Genomic DNA, 21,872 nt, shown 5'->3' on the forward strand with positions numbered 1-21,872 from the left:
GTGTAGATTTTTTTTAAGCGCCCGCCTTTATGTGTATAACAATGACAGTTGCAAAAAGGTAGCATGTCTGATTTATTAAAAAAATTGTTGCTGAGAATAGGGTAAGTCTAGGACAAAGCGTGGTGACTGGGCATCCCTTAACAGTGCCAGCATGTTAGAACATAAGAACAGCCCCACTGGGTCAGACCAATAGTCCATCAAGCCCAGCAGCCCGTTCTCATGGTGGCCAATCCAGGTCACTAGTGCCTGGCCAAAACCCAAAGAGTTACAACATTCCAGAATCTCAGAATAGCAAGATTCCGGAACCCTAATGAGAGCAACATTCCAGAGCTGAGATTGTGATGTCATAATGCCTCAGAGCCACACGTAAGAGGATAAGAACACCCATACTGGGAAAGTCCAAATGTTCATCAAGCCTAGTAGCCCATTCTCACGGTGGCCAATCCAGGCCACCAGCACCTGGCCAAAACCCAAAGAGCAGCAACACTCCATGCTATCGATTAAGGGCAAGCAGTGGCTTCCTCTATGTCTCCCTCAATAAGACTGATATTTAGAGATGGTAACCTTAAGCCACCCCTTGATTACCCTCAATTTCTTGTTTATGTAATAATCTTCAGACCCTCAGAAATGCCACCAGATGTTCAAAATCTTTCATAACAACTGGCTTTATGCATCCAGTCTTCACCGGGTCACTTTTAAGACAATTTTCATTCACTAAATTCACTATGTTAAACCTTCAACTTAGCAAATTTTTTGGCTACTATGTTCATACTTAACTTGGGTGGTATATAATAAGGGATGAGTACGCCAACATGTTTCACCCTTAGGGGGTTTCCTCAGGGCCACAATCTCTTAGCTGAAGTTTACAACATGTAACGCGACCACCTGGTAACTATTTCCAAGATCTTGGAAAAGTCCATAGTCTGTTATTGAGAAAGACATGGGGGAAGCCACTGCTTGCCCTGGATCACTAGCATGGAATGTTGCTACTCTTTGGGTTTTGGCCAGGTACTAGGGACCTGGATTGGCCACCGTGAGAATGGGCTACTGGGCAAGATGGACCATTATTCTGACCCAGTATGGCTATTCGTAAGTTCTTACGTGAGCCAAGTATAGGACAATTAAGCCATTGTAACGTCACTGATGATGTTGGCTCTGAGGCACTGTGGAATGAGGCATTATGACATCACAATCTCAGCTCTGGAATGTTGCTCTCGTTGGGGTTCCGGAATCTTGATATTCTTTGAGATGATGGAATGTTGCTACTCTTTGGGTTTTGGCCAGGTACTAGGAACCTGGATTGGCCCCCGTGAGAACGGGCTACTGGGCATGATGGACCATTGGTCTGATCCAGTAAGGCTATTCTTATGTTCTTATAACCACATGCCACTACAGAAGGCTACCTTAGCACACAGATTTTGAGCTCCTAATTTTAGCGCCCTTTACAGAATTATTCCTATGGGGCCAGATTCTGTAATGGGCGCCCAAAGCATGTCAATCACTATTACAGAATTGCACGTAGCGGTGCCGAACTTAAAACTTAGGGCTCCTTTTACTAAGGTGCGCTAGCGTTTTTATCGCGGGCTAACCCCCGTGCTACGCGTAAAAACTAACACCAGTTCCATGGTGGCGTTAGCGTCTAGTGTGCGTGGCAATTTAGTGCGTGCTCTGCGTGCGCCAAAACCGCCAGCGCAGCTTAGTAAAAGGAGCCCTTAGGTGCCTGTAATGGAGGCCAGTGTTTTACAGATACCTAAGTCCTTTTGAGAATCACGCCTGGCGGTGCCTGAGTCTTTCTCCACCCCTAAACATGTTTACATTGGTGTTGGGCGCCGATGGACACTTATCTTTTGTAGAATCACACCTAAGAAGATAGGCGCCTATCTTTAGGTGCCTCTTATACAATTCTTCCCATAGTGGGCGCTATTATTAGTGAATGGCAAAACATGAAATGTGTATTTTTTTTCTGCTTGCTGTTTAGTAATGACTTGCAATGACATTGGATATGCCATAGATACTTGGGCCTGATATTCACTGCAGCCGCTTTTCATCCTTGGCGTCTTTACGCCCTTGGAGATTTGCTTTTTGCTCGTCTTTTTAATGTTATTGGTGTATAAAGCTCTCTTGGAGACCAACTTTGAATTCCAAGGACCCAAAGTCTGGAATGAACTCCCAAGCAGCCTACAACGACTTACCACACACTTCCAATTCAGGAAGGCAATAAAACACATCTATTCTCTTCACTACACTGATCTGTTACAATGTATTCATGTACATATGGTATACACCTCTGTATCATTTCTAATATTATATAAGCCGCAATGATTCCTAGTCGACATTTGCGGGATACAAGAATCGGTATGGTATGGTACATCCCATTGACCACCATACATGTGAGCCGCTTCTTGGACCCCTAAGGAAGGTTCAGTTGAACCAAAACATGGACCATGTCGGGTCCCGTCACCAACTATTGGGTCAGTTTGCTCTCATGTGGATAGAATCATCTGAATTTGACAATAAAACAACATCTCAATAACATTGAGGTCTTGTTTGGCTTCTGGTTCTCCGTCTCTTACTGTAGAAACCTTGGGCTTTTGTTGGTTTTCTTCTCTTGTTTTTTTGCCCAACATGGCCTTCTCAGCCTGCTATTCAGACCACAGGAGTTAGTCGGATTGACTCCTGCGGTTGGCTGCAAATTCAATGCCGGGCCATATCCAGCGACCGGCAATGAATTTTCAGGGTTCTTTTGGCCGCTAGAAACAGAGCTAGTTAAGCCGATATTCATCGGCCGGCCAGCTAAGTTATAGTGCCCAAAGCTAGACCTACTATTCATGCGGGTCTATCTTGCCACCAAATTTAGCCGGTCAGCCAAGGAATACTGGCACTAACCGGCTATGTTGTGCGACACAGCGAGTGACTGGATTCTCAAACCGGCGCCAATATTGACCGCATCGGCGCCCATTTCGGAACTGCGCTGATGCGAAAGGTAGGCGCTGGAAATGTAGGCTAGGGGTTTTTTTGGGCCTACATTTCCGCACCTATCTTCGTGTGAATCGCGCCTAAGTAGGCGCTTTAGGCGGCCTAACGCCACATCTGGTGTTGGCCACGCCTACTTTGGCGTTCGATGACCTAAAACTCCTATGTAGGTGTGATTCCGGCGCCGATTTTCTAGGTGCCGGTAAGCACCTCCAATCTTGGTTAAAAATACCATTTGGATGGCACTTTTAATGGAGGTACGGGTGCCCACTGGCACCTAGAAATTTGGTACCGTTTTGAGAATCCGGGCCTTAGTGCTTATACTCAGCAGCCAACTCGCGCTGAATTTTAGTGCTTAGCTGGCTAAATGTTATCTAACTGGTCAGAAGCAGTTCCTGGCCAGTTAAATTGCGCCAAATATTGAGCGGAATGTTGTTGCCAGCGGCCCTACTGCTGGCTCCTTGGCTCGGCTTTTTGACAGGGCTCTAAGAATAACCTTGCATTAAGTCAGGTTAAGGAACCATCTTTTATATGTTTTATTTTATTTTATTTTTTTCTTTAAAACTGGTTTGTTAACATCACTTTATTTCTACAGGTCATAGAGGTCCGTACAGTTTGTGAACGAGAAATAAGCAATGTTCAATGTACAAAGTAAGGGCAGAAAACTAGAAAAATCTGAAGAAAACGGAGCAAGCTCCAGTAAAGTACACAGTACAGGTTGGGAATCAGTGAGGATGAGTTAAACAAGAAAATAAAATACTCTATTTTTTTAAACAAACAGTATATTTATATTTATATATCTTTTTTTTTTTACAGCTCGTAGACCCAGTGATAACTGTATTTGTATAAAAACATATTTACAAATAACCATTTTACACGTTACATGTACATCAGCACCATAGTAAAAAAAAAAAATCTGTCAAAATCTACTTCTCTAGTAGAGAATGACACGGGGACACATTTTTCTCCCCGTCCCCGCGGGAACTCATTTTCCCGTCCCCGTGAATTCTTTTCCTGCCCCATTCCTGCAAGCTCTGTCCTCATCTGCACAAGCCTCGAACACTTTAAAATCCTAAGTAGCAACATTCTAGAGCTCAGACTGTGATGTCATAATGCCTCATTCCACCAATGCCTAAGCTCCGTCCTCATCTGCACCAGCATCAAACACTTTAAAATCATAAGTAGCAACATTCTAGAGCTCAGACTGTGATGTCATAATGCCTCATTCCACCAATGCCTAAGCTCCGTCCTCATCTGCACAAGCCTCGAACACTTTAAAATCATAAGTGTCCGAGGCTTGTGCGGTTAAGGCGGTGCTTACAGGGACGGGGACAGCGACTCACGGGGATGGCAAAACTGAGTTCCTGCGGGGACGGGAAAAAAATTTGTCCCCGTGTCATTCTTTATTCTCTAGTACTTGGTCCCAATATGGAGTATTTGGAGGAAGCTTTATAAAGAAAAATAAAACCAGTGATATTCTTCTCACCTTAGTTCTGTAATGCTTCTTAAACTGTATAACTGAACAAGGTCTATGTGACATAAAAGCTAATTTCACCAGTTGGTGAAGGTGTTTCTACCTCAATTTCCGTTTTAGCCTCCCTACCCTGATTAATTTACAGTAGCGGAGGAGGGGCGTCCCACTATTTCTGCTTCCAGCCTGCTACTCCTTGGCCAGCAGATGTGGACAAATCTGGCTTTGACCAGCGTTAAGACGGGATTCTGTCACTTGCTCAAATCCTCTCTCCCTCTGACACAGTGGTTCTCAATCCATTCCTCAAGATACACCCAGCCAGTCAGGTTTTCAGGACACCCACAACGCATATGCATGAGACAGCTTTGTATACAAAGGCAGTGCACGCAAATCTATCTAACGCATATTCATCGTGGATGTCCTGACAATACGACTGGCTAGGTGTGTCCTGGGGACTGGGCTTGGAACCCCTGCTCTCATAACTGTCAGTGGTTCTCAAACTTGACCTAGAGCAGGCAATTCCGGTCCTCGAGAGCCGGAGCCAGGTCAGGTTTTCAGGATATCCACAATAAATATGCATGAGCTAGATGTGCATCGCAAGGAGGCAATCCATCTCGTACATATTCATTGTGGATATCCTGAAAACCTGACCTGCCTGTGGCTCTCGAGGACCGGAATTGCCTACCCCTGACCTAGGGGATCATTAGCTAGTCACGATTTTCAGGATATGTAATATGTACATCGCTTAGAATTCCGATTAAGCGATCAATCAAATCTTTATTAAACTTGAAACTTGACATCCCTAATGAATATGCATTAGACAGATGCGCATGCCTGTCACCTGCATAGCGTTACCAGGCCCGCTCAGTTCTACTCATCCCCACCCTGTTATGTCCCAGCTCCGCCCTCAGTTCTGCCCCCAGCCCTGGCCCGCTGCCTGTTCGTCGGGCAGGAAGGCATCCGCGCATGCGACACGATGACATCATACCCATGCGCGTGTGCGGTCACCGCGTTGCATCCACGCATGCCCTCTCCCGCCGCAATTTCTTTTCAAAACCTGGACAAAGTGCCGGGTTTTGAAAAGCCGTCCAGAACCCCGGACATGTCTGGGAACATCCAGACGTCTGGAACCCGCCCACCTCCATTATAGGCAAATCTCTTCCAATCATTTTATCATCCAGCATTCTTTATAGCTGTCGATCAGATTGGCACCGTCATAGAAGGGGAAATTTATTGGCCTACAAAAGGTATATCAGAAACCAACCCTGCATTAGTGCGAAGTTTTCCCACGGGGGCTTTATTTTTCTTCCAAGTTAAAGATCAAACTAAACTAGTTTGCTGTTTCTGTTTCATAATCATGTCAGAGATCCCTTTTTTAGGGTGTGTGTGTGTTTAATTTTTATGTATTATAAATTAAGAAGCGTAAGACTAACTCCACACAGTAGTGGTTGAAACACAGCAGTGTCCTAGCCTCTGGCCAAAGGGAAATACCTGCACATTAAAACCCACCTCCTTTAGATAATTTTGATTGTCAGATGTTGGGTTGATTGATGAACATTCAAGAAAGGCAAACGAGATGTCTATGTCAACCAACAGAGATTTGCATATAATGGAGATGACACTGGTTAACTGTCGGTTGAGATTGACATCTTGCTTGCCTTTTCTGCCTGCTTGTCATATATTGAGGAGAGGTTTCTTCTCTCTTCTGTTGGGTTGGGTTGATGGCAATGTTCTGTTGCCTCTAGGCTGTGACAATTTCGTCACTGGATTCATCTGTATTCTTTCTTCTCGTACAGTAGTACAGATCTTAGCTCCGATCAGCAGAGGATCTGTCTTCTTCTCTAGCTACGACCAAACTACCTGAAAATCTCAGGCCGACACAGACTGTCTTCTGCTCTGCTAGTTCATGTCTTTTTCTGACTCTGGACAGGGCCGCATGCCTTGAATGCTCCACTCAGGCAGAGAAAACCTATAGCGCCTACCCTGGTCCTCATTTCTACCTCCTCGTTTCATTTTAACTTGTCTCGAACTCACTAAGTTCGGCATATTTTATATCCTACAGATAAATTGTGTGCAACCACTTGGTGTACAGGTGGATTTCATTCCAAGTTGAATACCTTACTTCAAATCTTGATAACATAATAATTCATAATTAAAAGTAGGCAAGGTGTGAAAATAACACATTACTCTGTAAGAATCCTTTTCCATTGACCACACTCAGATGCCACATATTTTTCTGGCTTTTTCCTCCCCACAGAACATACCACTGTGGACTCAGGACTGCTTCATAAACTTGACAACGATGCTTTAGTCGCTTCTGCAACCAGCTCTAGTTACATGATTAAAAAAAAAAAACAAAACCTAGGAAGGGATAACGACCTATTTCCTCAAGTAGAATTATATTTAGCTGTACAAGCCCATCTGTTATGGGTTTCCAAACAACTCATCAAGTTCTTGAATCCACTCGTCAGAAGGTCCTCCTTTAATGATGGAATCTACAAGATCAGGACTTTCACCAATCCCTGGAAAGGAGCCTTCGGCTCCTTCGCTGTAACTATATGACATGTCCTGACTCGGATTCCGATCATAGCTTTGTCCATGGTTACTCTGACCGAAGCTACCATCTAGGATATGCTGGTTGGCAGTCTGATTAAAACCAGTCAGATTGGGGATGCCCTGGCTCATGCCAGGCACTAATGACCGTGCTTGGTTAGTTCCTTGTTGTCCGGGCAGAGGCTGAATCATTTGTCGCCCCACAGAAGGATTCAAGGTTCTTACTGCTCCTGTACTGTCTACAATTGTCTGGTTGAGTCCCGGTGGAAAGTGTTGCTTGGTCATCCTTGGTTGTCCAGGCTGCATTGGATAAGCCGGGCCGTTACTGTACGGCCCAATTTCTGCACTAGTTCTTCCCGGCATGCCTTGCAAACTCTGTTGCGGCCAGTTCTGCGTGCCTTGGGAAACGGTAGCTCCCATGATGGTCTGAATTCTCGGAGCTTGGGATCGAGACATGGCCTGGCCAACTGCAGGCCCCTTCATCTGATGATGCTGTTGGGCCATAGCCGAGTTCACTAAAATACTTTGATTAAACCCTCTGATCATTCCTGCGCCCGGCGCAGAAGCGGGCTGCCTTGGTCCTTGGCCTGGGTTGTGCGCCATAGTCATGCTGCTTTGGCTCGGATGCTGCAACATTTGGTTCATTCCCGTGCTCATGTTGTACATTCCTGGCTGGCCGGCCGATGCACCGCTATATGGGACCATTCCCATTTCAGGCTGGGCAGCTGTTGTGGGCAGTGTGCCAGGGTTCTGGGAGGGCCCCATCGGCATCAGGCCTGCACTTTGGACCATTATTCTTGAGGATCTCATAGTCTGAAGTGCCGCTTGGTTTCTTGCTATTGCTATATCTTGCGGAGAACCTACAGAAAGCAAATAAACATACAGTTACGCATCAAAGACTGCTTCTACCATGACCGATAGTATTCTTTATGAAGTCTTTAAAAGGAAACTAGCAGACATTTATTGTTCTGGCCATGAGTTATCCTCCTGCTCCTTTGGGTTTCCAGTTTAATCAGAACTGGTCCCTAGTGGGACAAGGTGCCATAAGCCTTTATTCGCAGCCAAACAGGAAAGGTTCTCATCAATAATAATAATAACGCTAGAGCGCGCATGCGCTCTTGAAAATTCGTGAGGTGTGGCGCCGTGAGGTGTGCTTCTGTGGCAACATTCTAATCTCACGGCGCATGCGGGGGCTGAAGGCGCGCGACTGTGCTCTCTCCCTGTCCTCGGCGCGTCACCGCCTGCCTTTACTCGCCGCTGCCTCTCACTCGCTGCCTGCCCGCGTCCTCGCCGTGTCACCTCACTTGCCGCCGCCGCTGATCCTCCTCTTCAGAGCAGTCTGCGATCGTGGCCGGCTTTAGCGAACCTCACAGGCCGCTCTCCAACCTCAGTAGCACGCTCCCTCTGACGTATGGGATCGCGTCAGAGGGAACGTGCTACCGAGTTGGAGAGCGGCCTGCTAGGTTCGCTAAAGCCGGCCACCAAGATCGCAGGCTGCTTTGAAGAGGAGCAGGCCAGAAGACGCCGGGATGGAGGGAAGGGTAAGAAGGGGATCAATACCGGGAGCTAGGGGAGAGGGAAAGGGAAAGGGGGCTGCTTTGGGGGGGGAGGTGTGCTGGGGCCAGCTTTGCTCTGGGAGGAGACAGAAGGGGCCATGGAGAGATAGGGAGAGGGAAAGGAGGCTACTTTGGGGGGGAGGTGTGCTGGGGACAGACAGCTTTGCTCTGGGGAGGAAGAAAGAAGGGGCCATGGAGAGACAGGGAGAGGGAAAGGGGGCTGCTTTGGGGGGGAGGGGTGTGCTGGGGGGAGACAGAAGGGGCCATGGAGAGACAGTTAGGGAGAGGGAAAGGGGGCTGCTTTGGGGGGGAGGTGTGTCCTGGGGGCAGACAGCTGTGCTCGGGGGGGGGGGGGGGAGAGAAGGAGACAGAAGGATACAGACAGCGGCCAAGGAGAGAGAGATAAAGAAACACAGACAGATAGACAGACACATCTATTCTAGCACCCGTTAATGTAACGGGCTTAAAGACTAGTATATATTCTCTATCCAATTCACTGTGCTCAGTCACTGCAAATATATTTAGAGATCCTTTTTTTTTAAGTTTACAGTTAATGGAGGAATTCTGCAACAAGTCGCCAAAATTTAGCCACCATAACAGCATGTAAACTCCCCAAACTAGCATAACCCACAGTGGCATAGTAAGGGGTGTGGGGGAAGGTATATCACCCCGGGTGCTGTCTTTACGGGGGAGGGGGGTGACGGGACTAAAGCGCGCCAGACAATCACGCGCGGACAAAGACGCTAAGACAAATGTGCACAGGATTAAAAGGTAAGTTTAAAGCGCTCCGAGGGGGTTGTGGGGGGGGAACCCCCCACTTTACTTACAAGTGTTGCCGCTGCCATTGGGGTGGGGAGGGGAACACCCCCACTTACAGAGGAAACTATAATTTTTCACTTAAACACTGGGAAAAATGACACTTTTCTCTCTAATGGGGGTTTCCCCCCCAAACTCCCCAACGGCAGCGCCAACATTTCTAAGTAAAATCGGGGGAGGGGGGGGTCCCCCTTACACGGAGCACTTTAAACTTACCTTCTAATCTGGCGAGCTGACGTCCTGCGCGAATTTGTCTTAGCGGCTTTGTCCTTGCGCAATTGTCCCACGCGCTTTCATCTATGAACCTTATGTGGGGGTGCTGGCGCCTCTTCTCCTTTCTGCCTCCTCTCTTGCATCTCTTGAAACGTTAGCTAGTGCAAGTAGCATCTTCCATCTGCAGCTCACGCCGGCTTGGCTCCCTTTTGACGCTGCTTCCTGGTCGCGCGAGCAGCAGGTTGGTAGGTGCTGCCTTGTGCCGGCGAACATTTCAAGCGGAGCCAGTCGATCAAGCAGTGATGGCCGGGGGGGGGGAGGGCACATTGTGGGGAAAAGCAGGTGGGGGGGCACATGGCGCAGCGATACCAGCCCACCATCCCCCCAGGTGCCAACCCCCTGGCAGGGCCTTTCCTCTGATGCATCAGAAGGGACGCATCAGAGGAAAGGCCCTGCCGGGGCTGGTCACGAGAAACCTCTACCTCCTGCTGACCGCTGTGCTTTGGGTGAGGGAGAGAGAGGGAGGGAGGGAGAGAGAGGGAGGGAGGGAGCTTGTGGCTCAGGACTGCCGCCTGCTTCTGCCACTTTGGTGCTTGAGGGAGGGGGGAAGGCTTTGTGGCTTGGGACCGCTGCCCCGTTGGTGCTTTGGGGCGGGAGGGAGTGGGATTCATAGTTGCTTCAGGGTTTGAGGGAGGCAGGGAGAGAGGATTTGCTGCCACTGCTGTTTGGGGGACATTTTTTTTCCAACAGCTGTGTGAGTGTCCCGATTAACTGAGACTCTACTGTAATATATCAATAACTTACCTACCAACAGTCCCACCCTTCCAGACCAACACAAGTCTCTTTAATTAAATCCTGCCTGGAACAGTCAATTGTCTTTTTATAATTTTCTGAGTTTTTTTCTTGAAATAGGCAGAATAAATATTAAAATGACCAAACAGTTCTTACAGATATGAATCATGCAACCCCATTTAACATATAAGTAACAAAATCTTATAGAGCATCTCTATTTTTGTATCAACAATAAGATTTAAACAACTCCCCTCCCACTTAAGCCAACACAAATAGCAATTTAACACTCGATGGCATTCCACCCCTCCCCAGCACCCCACAGATATGCAGCCTCCCCAAAAATAAAGACCTCTCCCCAGCTTCTTACCCAAAATATAAAACCCTAACAAAAGAGGTGTGGGATCTCTCGGAGAGAGAAAGAGATAATGGTTCCTGTGGATGGGCAGTTGGCCTTTATCTGCCGTCATGTTTCTATAACCATAAAGCTCTATGACATCACAATGCAGGTATAAAGAGCCTTAGCCTATAAGAAGAGGAGATGCAAATGTTAAGAGCCTTAGACAATAGGGAGAGGAGGAGATAGTGGATGCTGCAGATGGGTAATCATTAAGCTCAATGACATCACAATGCAGGTGTAAAGAGCCTTAGCCTATAGGAAGAGGAGATGCAAATGTTAAGATCCTTAGCCAATAGGGAGAGGAGGAGATAGTGGATGATGCAGATGTTTCTATGGGATAGGCACTAGAGAGCTGCACGGGAACGGGGATGACGGGAATCCCGCGGGACCCGCGGGGATCCCGCGGGTTCCCCCTTTGGGTCACGGGGATCCCGTGGGGACGCCTCCGAGGGTCGCGGGGTTCCTGCGGGGTTGGATCGCAGCGGGGTTGGTCGAGCCGCGAGGGTAGTCTCCTTCTCCTTACCTGCCCTGTCGCAGTACACATCCGAACGGAAATCTTCCCGATGTCAGCGCTGACGTCGGAGGGAGGGCTTAAGCAAAGCCCTCCCTTCCTCCGACGTCAGCGCTGACATCAGGAAGACTTCCAGTCGGCTGTGTGCGGCAGGGCAGGTAGGGAGAAGGCAATGGCGAACGAAAGAGGGGGGAGGGGGCGGTCCGCCCCGAAGAATGTGCACAGCCGGTCAGGTCCCCCGATCGACCGACAACAGGCCCGGCCGACAAATCTCCCTGCCCTGTAGCCGCGAATCTAAATTACCTCTTACAGCAGCTTCACTACTCCAGCTGCTGTAAGAAGGTAATTTAGATTCGCGGCTACAGGACAGGGAGATTTGTCCGACCGGGCCTGTTCTGTTGTCGGTCGGGTGCAAAAGCGCCACAAAGGTGGAGGCAGGGAGGGAGGAAAGGTGGAGTGGAGAAGAAAAGACGCTTAAGGGGGGAGAAGGCCGCTGAAAGCACTGGGGAAGACAAAGGGGTGGAAAAGAACGCTGAAAGGACATGGGGTAAACGGGAGATGAGGGGGGGGGAAGGACCCTGAAAGCACTGGGGAAGACAAAAGGGTGGAGAATGCCACTGAAAGGACATGGGGAAAACAGGGGTGGAGAAGGCCGCTGAAAGGACATGGGGTAAACGGGAGGAAGGGGGGGGAAGGACCCTGAAAGCACTGGGGAAGACAAAGGGGTGGAGAATGCCACTGAAAGGACATGGGGAAGACAGAGGGGGGAGAAGGCCGCTGAAAGGACATGGGGAAGGCAGAGAGGGGAGAAGGATGCTGCCTGACAGGACATGGGGAAGATGGTGGGGGAGAAGGACACTGAAAGGAAATGGGGAAGAGGGAATGGGAAGAAGACGCTGGCAGGGAAGAAGACAGAGGTGCCAGACTATGGGGGGAGTGGAGGGAAGAAGATGGGTGCCAGACCAATTTGGGAGGGGGGAGAAAGGGAGAGGCACAGTAACAGAGCAAATGGAAGACACAGAGAGAAGAGAGGCAGTGGATGGAAGGAATTGAATGAGAACATGAAGAAAGCAGAAACCAGGCAATAAAGGTAGGAAAAAAATTATTATTATTATTTTTTTTTTTGCTTAAGGATAAAGTAGTATATTAGTTGTGTTGATAAAAATTTATAAACATTAGAGGCTCTGGTAGAAACCCGTTTACAAAGTATGTATTCTTCCCAATTAATATTTCCAAATTAATAAAGTCTTTTTGCTTATTTTTAAATGGGTTTCTACCAGAGCCTTTAATTCAGTAGCATAATTAAATGAAATAACTATTTCTGTAGTTTATAGGGACAGGTGGGGACGTAGGGGATTCCTCGCGGGGACGGGCGGGGACGGAGGGGATTCCTCGCGGGGACGGGTGGGGACGGGTGGGAGTCCTCACGGGGACGGGTGGGGACGGGTGGGACTTTGGCGGGGACGGGTGGGGACGGGTGGGATTTCTGTCCCCGCGCAACTCTCTAATAGGCACATGGGATCTCTGAGAGAGAGAAAGAGATAATGGTTCCTGTAGACGGGCAGACTAGATGGGCCAGTTGGCCTTTATCTGCCGTCATGCTTCTATAACCATAAAGTTCTATGACATCACAACGCAGGTATAAAGAGCCTTAGCCTATAAGAAGAGGAGATGCAAATGTTAAGAGCCTTAGCCAATAGGGAGAGGAGGAGATAGTGGATGCTGCAGATGGGTAATCATTAAGCTCAATGACATCACAATGCAGGTGTAAAGAGCCTTAGCCTATAGGAAGAGGAGATGCAAATATTAAGATCCTTAGCCAATAGGGAGAGGAGGAGATAGTGGATGCTGCAGATGGATATTCATAAAGCTCAATGACATCACAATGCAGGTATAAAGAGCCTTAGCCTATAAGAAGAGGAGATGCAAATGTTAAGAGCCTTAGCCAATAGGGAGAGGAAGAGATAGTGGATGATGCAGATGTTTCTATGGGATAGGCACGTGGGATCTCTGAGAGAGAGAAAGAGATAATGGTTCCTGTAGACGGGCAGACTAGATGGGCCATTTGGCCTTTATCTGCCGTCGTGATTCTATGTTTCAGATAGGGGATGGGGTTCTGTCAAAGCCATTCTTACACATCAGTGTGTTTCATGCCTGAGCATACTGTTTCCACAGCATTTACAGGAGTGAGGCAGCTCAGTATAATGGCTTGTACTTGACTGGTACACTCACTGCTTTGGTTTATGAACTCAAGCAAAGCCTGAAGCAGGCTTTCCATATGGGCTTCTATCAGTTTCCAGAAACCCTGGCAGCAATTCTCTCGAGAGCCTCAGAAACCCAAACACTCTCGACTTCCATTCAGAAAAAATTACTGCCTTTTTCGCATGCGAAGTCCGCCAGATGCAGGAATCCATTATTCTTGAGCTCATAATGAATTATACTGCCTCGTCAAAATAAATTAAAACTTGTTTTCTGTACTACTGAAAGGAAATAACCCACATGAAACAAAAAAGATTTTTTTTATTAGCGCCTCTCAATGCTACACCTTGTTCCTATGAATGGGGAGAGTGTGGCACAGTGGTTAAAACTACAGCCTCAGTCCCCTGAGGTTGTGGGTTCAGACCCACACTCTTCTCTCTATTTAAGCTGTGGTGGAGAGTCAGCGTCTTGAGGTCAGATGTGTTCATTCATGGAGGCTGATTCAAGATAATCCCTTCCTGAGGAAGCACGCACTACGGAAACTCGAGTCGAAGGGAGGACTTGTGTTTCTCGGCTTCCAGAAGTTTCTTATAAGATGCATGAGCACTTTATAACACTAAGCTGCCTATCAGGTGACCATCTGTTGTGAACCAACCACCATAAAAAATTAAGTTATTCTTACAGAAAGTGGATTTGAGATTCTTAAATGGTGGTACAGACATGAATAGTGCTATGATGGTCTGACGGCAGCCGGTGTTGTGTGTGGTGGGTCTGAGCACTATTTAATTTAATTTATTACAGTTTTAAGGAAAAATTTAGTTAATATGTGCAATATTGTGATATAAATGTAGCTATTTAGTTTATTATCACAATTACCGGTAGATCTTATTTTGTTCCCTACATTTAGTAAATATAAAAACATTGTAACATGATAGCAGATAAAGGCCAAATGCCCATCCAGTCTGCCCATCTCTAGCATCTGCTATCTCCTCCTCTTCCTATTGGCTAAGGCTCTTAACATTTGCATCTCCTCTTCTTATAGGCTAAGGCTCTTTATACCTGCATTGTGATGTCATTGAGCTTTATGAATATCCATCTGCAGCATCCACTATCTCCTCCTCTCCCTATTGGCTAAGGCTCTTAACATTTGCATCTCCTCTTGCTATAGGCCAGTGGTCTCCAACTCAAACCCTTTGCAGGGCCACATTTTGGATCTGGAGGTACTTGGAGGGCCGCAGAAAAAATAGTTAATGTTTTATTAAAGAAATGGCAATTTTGCATGAGGTAAAACTCTTTATAGTTTATAAATCTTTCCTTTTGGCTAAGTCTTAATAATAATATTGTAATTTATAGCTAAAGAGACATATGATCAAGAAACTGTTTATTTTACTTTTGTGATTATGATAAACATACTGAGAGCCTCAAAACAGTACCTGGCGGGGGTCGCATGTGGCCTCCGGGCCGTGAGTTTGAGACCACTGCTATAGGCTAAGGCTCTTTACACCTGCATTGTGATGTCACAGAGCATTATTGTTATAAGCTAAGACTCTTAACACTTGCATTTGAGGTCATAGAACTTTATGGATATAGAAACATGATGGCAGATAAAGGCCAAATGCCCATCCAGTTTGCCCATCTCCAGTTTCTGCTATCTTCTCCTCTCCCTATAGGCTCTTTACACCTGTATTGTTATGTCATAGAGCATTATTGTTATAGGCTAAGACTCTTAACATTTGCATTATGAGGTCACAGAGCTTTATGAGTATAGAAACATGATGGCAGATAAAGGCCAAATGACCCATCCAGTCTGCCCATCTGCAATCTCCTCCTCTCCCTAAGACATGGTGAGCTATTGACCGCCCTGGTAGGAAGCTGGGCTCTTACCTTGAAACTGATTGACCTGTGACACCGTGTACGGGTTCCTCTGCTGGGGGAGATGATGCCGGGACAGGTGTGGCGGCTGCTGGGGCTGCTGCTGTTGCATTTGCTTCAAAGAGATACAGTTCAGGGAAAAGAGAAAGGAAAAGCAAAAGAAAGAGTTAATTTCACCATCACGCTAAAGCTGTGCGCGCCAGCTGCAATATTCTTTACTTTTGTGGACTTGTTACGAAAAGGAGGCTGTCCATGGCCACTGCTCCCACATATAGGATTACCAGGTGGCTGGATTTCCCCGGATGGCTTTTCAAAACCTGGCACTTTTTCCGGGTTTTGAAAAGCTTTCCTTCGTGCAGGAGGGAATCCGCACGTGCGTGCGACGTCACTGTGTCTCATCCATGCATGTGCAAATGTGCTGCCTAATGAGAACAGGCCGCGGAGGGGGCGGGGCTGGGGCGGGCGCGACAGGGCAGAACCGGGGTGTGAAGGGCGGGCCTGGGGAGCGGGCCTAGAGGGGTCTGCATTTTCCAGACGGAACATCTTCACAATATTTCCTGCTAGTCCCAGATGAGCTCAGGTGTCGTCACACAGCAACAAGTTAAAAAACAAAAGGAATTGACCCCGAAATATCCACAAAGAAGAAAATCCAGAGAAAACCAAAAAAAGTCTGTGGAGTGACGATATTCCTAAATGGACTTTATTTGAAAGTGTCAAAGTTCCAAAGGTACACTGAAATCATCCACATAAAATAAATTCATCCACATAAAAATAAATAAAAAAATAAATCAGGAGTCTATAGATACATATATGAACTTATAAAACATAAATAAATACAGTGGTGCCTCACACAACGAACTTAATTGGTTCCAGGAGCAAGTTTGTTATGTGAAACGTTCGTTATGTGAAACGCGTTTTCCCATAGGAATACATGTAAAAAAAAATAATTCGTTCTGCAGCATAAAATATGCTAAGATGACATAAAAAAGATAAATTTTTTGTTATTATTTTTATTTAGATACATCTAAAAACATACATCTCCCTGTCCTTTTACTTCCACTATCTTCCTATCCCATCTCTATTCCCTTTTGTCCCTCTCCCCATGATCAATCATCTCACCACCTCTCTCTGCCCTCACCCTCAGGGTTCAAGATTGCTTCCACTCTTTTTCCTGTTGTTCTCTCTGCCTGTCACCCTATGATTTAGCATCCCTTCTGCCCTTGTCCAATATTTCCCCTTCTCTCCCTCCCTCTCATCCCCTGCTCCAACATGTGCTTTCAGCGGCCTTCTCCCCCCTTAAGCGTCTTTTCTTCTCCACTCCACCTTTCCTCCCTCCCTGCCTCCACCTTTGTGGCGCTTTTGCACCCGACCGACAACAGAACAGGCCCGGTCGGACAAATCTCCCTGTCCTGTAGCCGCGAATCTAAATTACCTTCTTACAGCAGCTGGATTATTGAAGCTGCTGTAAGAGGTAATTTAGATTCGCGGCTACAGGGCAGGGAGGTTTGTCGGCCGGGCCTGTTGTCGGTCGATCGGGGGACCTGACCAGCTGTGCACATTCTTCGGGGCGGATCGCCCCCTCCCCCCTCTTTCGTTCGCCATTGCCTTCTTCCTACCTGCCCTGCCGCAGCCGCACACAGCCGAACGGAAGTCTTCCTGATGTCAGCGCTGACGTCGGAGGAAGGGAGGGCTTTGCTTAAGCCCTCCCTCCGACGTCAGCGCTGACATCGGGAAGATTTCCGTTCGGCTGTGTGCTGCGACAGGGCAGGTAAGGAGAAGGAGACTACCCTCGCGGCTCGACCAACCCCGCTGCGATCCAACCCCGCAGGAACCCCGGACTTCGTTGTGTGAAACGAAGTCCGTTGTACGAATCAAGACATAAAGTTCGTTGTGCGCAGCGTTCGCTGTGCGAGGCGTTCGCTGTGCGAGGCACCACTGTATATCAATAAAAAACAATCACAGAAGGTATATGTATAGATCTATAGTGGCCAACAAGCCTCTAAAAACATGGAGACGCATATATATCATAAACATATAAATCTTTGTAAAACCATTTTAACAACCCCCAAAAATCTAAAAGCAGATATGTATATTCATAATCACATCTAGCATCATAAAGATTGTACTTTAATTTAAAACTATATATTACTAAAAAAAATATCAAAGAATCATTAAAAATCATTATCATTAGTTTTAAATTAAAGTACAATCTTTATGATGCTAGATGTGATTATGAATATACATATCTGCTTTTAGATTTTTCGGAGTTGTTAAAATGGTTTTACAAAGATTTATATGTTTATGATATATATATGCGTGTCTCCATGTTTTTAGACGCTTGTTGGCCACTATAGATCTATACATATACCTTCTGTGATTGTTTTTTATTGATTTACTTATTTATGTTTTATATGTTCGAATATGTATCTATAGACTCCTGAGGCAGGCCTGAGGGATACATGTCGAGTCATTGAGTCGTGAATGTGTCATTTAGATGTTTTGAACAATAAAGATCTTCATATCATCAGACGGATTGGAGGACACTTTTTTATAGTGCAAATCTCTCTGTTTTGGACAATTCCACTCTTGTGGTTACATATTCAGTTTTGTGGTGTTGTTTTCCCCCTTTTTTTCTCTTCTGTGTCTAAGTGCCCCAGGGTCTATGAACTGCTCTATAGCAGTGATCCCTAAACCTGTCCCGGAGGACCACCAGGCCAGTCGGGTTTTCAGGATAGCCCTAATGAATATGCATGGAGCAGATTTGCATGCCTGGCACCTCCATTATATGCAGATCTCTCTCATGCATATTCATTAGGGCTATCCTGAAAACCCGACTGGCCTGGGGGTCCTCCAGGACAGGGTTGGGGACCACTGCCCTATAGAACTTCCAGTTGAGGGAGTGGAAAACCTGACCTAGAAATCAAACCCAGGTCCTGTGGGCCCCACTAATTTGTAAAAACAAACAAACAAAAAAAGTTTTGCTAGCAGTTTATGAAGGCACACACCTGTTCTGCCAGGATCTGTTGCTGCTGCTGCTGCTGCCTGTGTTCCCGGAGGAACTGCTGCTTTTGCTGCTCCATAACTTGCAATTGGGCCCTTTGCTCGATCATCATCTGCTTCATCAGAGCGGCCTGTGGCTGGTTTGCCAGATATCCAGGGGTCCCCGGATTTGCGCCCGGCACCATGTTCCCAGAGACGGGCCCCGAAGGCTGGATAGGTCCGGAGGGCCGGGACATCACCACTTGGCTCTGCTCCTGTTCAGGGAAAGAAAGGTCTTCAGTGCTCCAAATCCTTAACGTTAGAAAATCAGAAAACAGAAGACAAGAGGCATGGAAATAACGAGGCCAATAGCATCAATGGCGTTATACCCACAGAACACACAAGAACAAACTGCGGACAAAGGTACAAGATGCAGGCTACGTTTATTGAAATGATAATATGCTGCGGTTAATGCACGGGGATATTTGTCGCAGCGACCAATTTTGCTTTCCATAGGCTTTTTTTTCTGTTTGTTGCGGTTCGATTTGATACCTTTCAGATCAGGGCCCCCTGATGAAGGCGTGTTAACCGAAACATGGACCGTGTCGGGTCCCCTGGTTTGTACTAAGGTGGTGACAAACCGCAGCATGTTATTATTTCAATAAACTTAGCCTGCATCTTGTACCTTTTGTCTGCAGTTTGTTTTTGCGTGTTCTGATTGGTTTTTTTTTCACTGCTGACCAGTTGGATTGTATTTTTGTTATATCCACAGATTCAATGCCAGGCAACATCCAGGCTCTGGTATTGAATTTCCGGGTTTATGCCACTTGTTTCATGAGCAAATCAAGGAAACGTTTTGTGGTTTACCTGTAATGACATCACTTTCTTTTCCAGAGATCAATAAAAAAAAGATTTGATATCGATATGTAAACATTTCTTAAAGAAAGAACTGAATATTTCATGGGGTTTCCTAATTTTTTTCACATGGCTGTATTCCCTTGGAAGTCAATCTTTTTGCGCCCAATGTTTATGTTTGGCCCTACTATTATTATTATTTTTTAATTCTTTATTCATTTTTGAAATCCAATATATAGTGCAGGGGTAGGGAACTCCGGTCCTCGAGAGCCGTATTCCAGTCGGGTTTTCAGGATTTCCCCAATGAATATGCATTGAAAGCAGTGCATGCAAATAGATCTCATGCATATTCATTGGGGAAATCCTGAAAACCCAACTGGAATACGGCTCTCGAGGACCGGAGTTCCCTACCCCTGATATAGTACAACAGGTTAACAAGCAAATAATATAATAATAACAACTTTATTTTGCAAACCGCAATACCACAAGCAGTTCAGAGTGGTTTACAGAGGAAGAGACTGTATACAGACAGCGATGTTACAGAAAAGACTTTCAAATTACATTGGCAAACCGAGAGTAGTCAGGTATATCCGGAAGAATTTCAGAGATACATCAAGGCAGGAAGGAGTCAGAGAAATTTATCAAAGAGAGATTTTAATTGATTTGCTGAAGGTTTGGTAGGAGGGTGAAATTGAAATGAGGGTGGTTAGACAGCACTTCAAACAATCAAATGATATATAAGTACTTAACACCCCCCTAACTCTCCCCCCCGCCCCTCCTGGATGTGCATAGCAGTCTTTTCATGAATCAAAGGGAAATAATAATAATAATACAGTGGTACCTCGGTTTACGAGTGCACCAGTTTGCGAGTGTTTTGCAAGACGAGCAAAACATTCGCAAACTTGGTGCCTCGTAAACCGAGCTTGCCTCGCTGTACGAGCGCCCCCCCCCCGCGATCCGGCATCCCCCCCAGCGATCCGGCATCCCCCCCCGCTTGCGTTGCCTCCCCTCCACCACGATCCTACTCCCCCCCCCCGAGCAGTCAATGACACCCTTTACCTGACTTGGCACCGGTGCCAGAAGATCACCCCTCTTCTGGCGTGGCCTGGGCTGGGCGGTGTGTCAGAGATCCTCCTTCTTCTGGTCTGGGCTGGACTGGCTTTGAGCATTTGCGCATGCTCAAAGCCTTCTGGTCTCACTCTCAATCTCGGAGAGAGCGAGACCAGAAGGCTTTGAGCATGCGCAAATGGTCAAAGCCAGTCCAGCCCAGCCCAGCCCAGACGAAAGAGGATCTCCGACGCACCGCCCAGCCGCGCCAGAAGAGGGAGGATCTTCGGGCACTGGCGTCAAGTCGGGTAAAGGGTGTCATTGACTGCTCGGGAGGGGGGAAAGTAGGATCGCGGTGGAGGGGGGATGCCGGTTCGCAGGGGGGGGGGAAGCTGGATCGCGGGGAGGGGTTTGGAACAGCGTCGGATTCCTCAAGGGGAGAGGGAGAATGGAGCAGCGCCGGTAGCCTCGTGGGGAGGGGGGAGGAGGTGGAACCAATCAAAGCAGTTTCCCTTACTTCCTATGGGGAAACTTGCTTTGATATACGAGCAATTTGGTTTACGAGCTTGCTTCTGGAACAAATTATGCTCGTAAACCAAGGTTCCACTGTACTTAATAATTAATTCTTACAAAATTTTGTTAATGGACCCCAAATCTCCTTGATTTTACTATGGTGTCCCAATTATAACAAATTCATATGTTCAAACGTATATATTTGGCATAAGGTTTCCCACCAAAAACTATAATTTAAGTTATCCCAAGATTTCCAATTTTTGGTAAAAAGTTGCATAGCAACTCCTGTCATGATGAGAAGTTATTTGTTCTGGTTCGCATTGATCAGACTCTTGGGCATAAATGATGCTCCAAACAAGACTATATCATATGACAATAATGGAACTTCCAAGATCGTATTATTTTGACCCCAAATAGATCTCCAAAATTTAAGTATCAAGTTCAAGTTTCAAGTTTATTTATGGCTTGATATATTGACCATCACAATTATCTAGATAGTTTACTATATTTAAAATTAGAAAAATCTAATAAAATTTAAGATTTAAGTGAAATAAGGAGGGTAATAAGGAGGGTAAAACTAAAACTATGACAAATTAAGACTTAATAGAGACATAAGGGACAATAGAAAATTAGATGATCCAGTGTCCCTATATCCAGATGACAGTGCCAGCGTCTATTAGATTTTGAACTATCTAACATTTGTAATCTAACAGGGGACCAAAAAATTCTATGCAACAAAAAAAAAACCATGTTTGTCTCAGATGTTGACGCTGTACATCTCATCCTCCAAGTCCAAATTCGTGGCCATTGAGACGCAGAAATCTGCTGCTTTGTCTCAATGCTCCAAATGTCTTTAAGACTAGTTTTTGGTTTCTTATTCAGATATTAATTTATACCACTTGGCTGCCTGATGCCCTAGCAAATCTGTCTGGAAGCACACACCCGGCAAGCTATACTGATCCTTTAAATTTCGCCAATCAGGGAACCCCTTTTGAATGGCCTGCTTCAACTGCAACCATTTAAATGCTTGGGACTTTGAAATACCAAATGATTGTTGCAGTTGTGAAAAGTCAAGCATCTTCCCCTGTGATACTACATCATCTAACGTGCGAATATACCTGCCTG

At 46.4% G+C, this 21,872-nt stretch overlaps 1 protein-coding gene across 4 annotated transcripts in view; it reads right to left on the reverse strand.

Moving 5' to 3' along the window:
- Positions 1-5,053: 5,053 nt before the first annotated feature.
- The window catches only part of MAML3 (mastermind like transcriptional coactivator 3), a 631,052-nt gene continuing 614,233 nt past the window's right edge, over positions 5,054-21,872 (reverse strand). For 3 of the 4 annotated variants that reach the window (XM_033939537.1, XM_033939566.1, XM_033939556.1), the window contains 3 exons: positions 18,359-18,607; positions 15,366-15,468; positions 5,054-7,857 (listed from right to left, as the gene is read on the reverse strand). In XM_033939537.1, the coding sequence (XP_033795428.1) occupies positions 6,869-7,857; positions 15,366-15,468; positions 18,359-18,607 (1,341 nt within the window). In that variant the 3' untranslated portion in view covers positions 5,054-6,868. The remainder of the gene's footprint in view (positions 7,858-15,365; positions 15,469-18,358; positions 18,608-21,872) is intronic. The other variant, XM_033939546.1, reaches the window with a different exon arrangement.

Source organism: Geotrypetes seraphini, chromosome 1, assembly GCF_902459505.1.
Source record: "Geotrypetes seraphini chromosome 1, aGeoSer1.1, whole genome shotgun sequence".
Taxonomy (NCBI): Eukaryota; Metazoa; Chordata; class Amphibia; order Gymnophiona; family Dermophiidae; genus Geotrypetes; species Geotrypetes seraphini.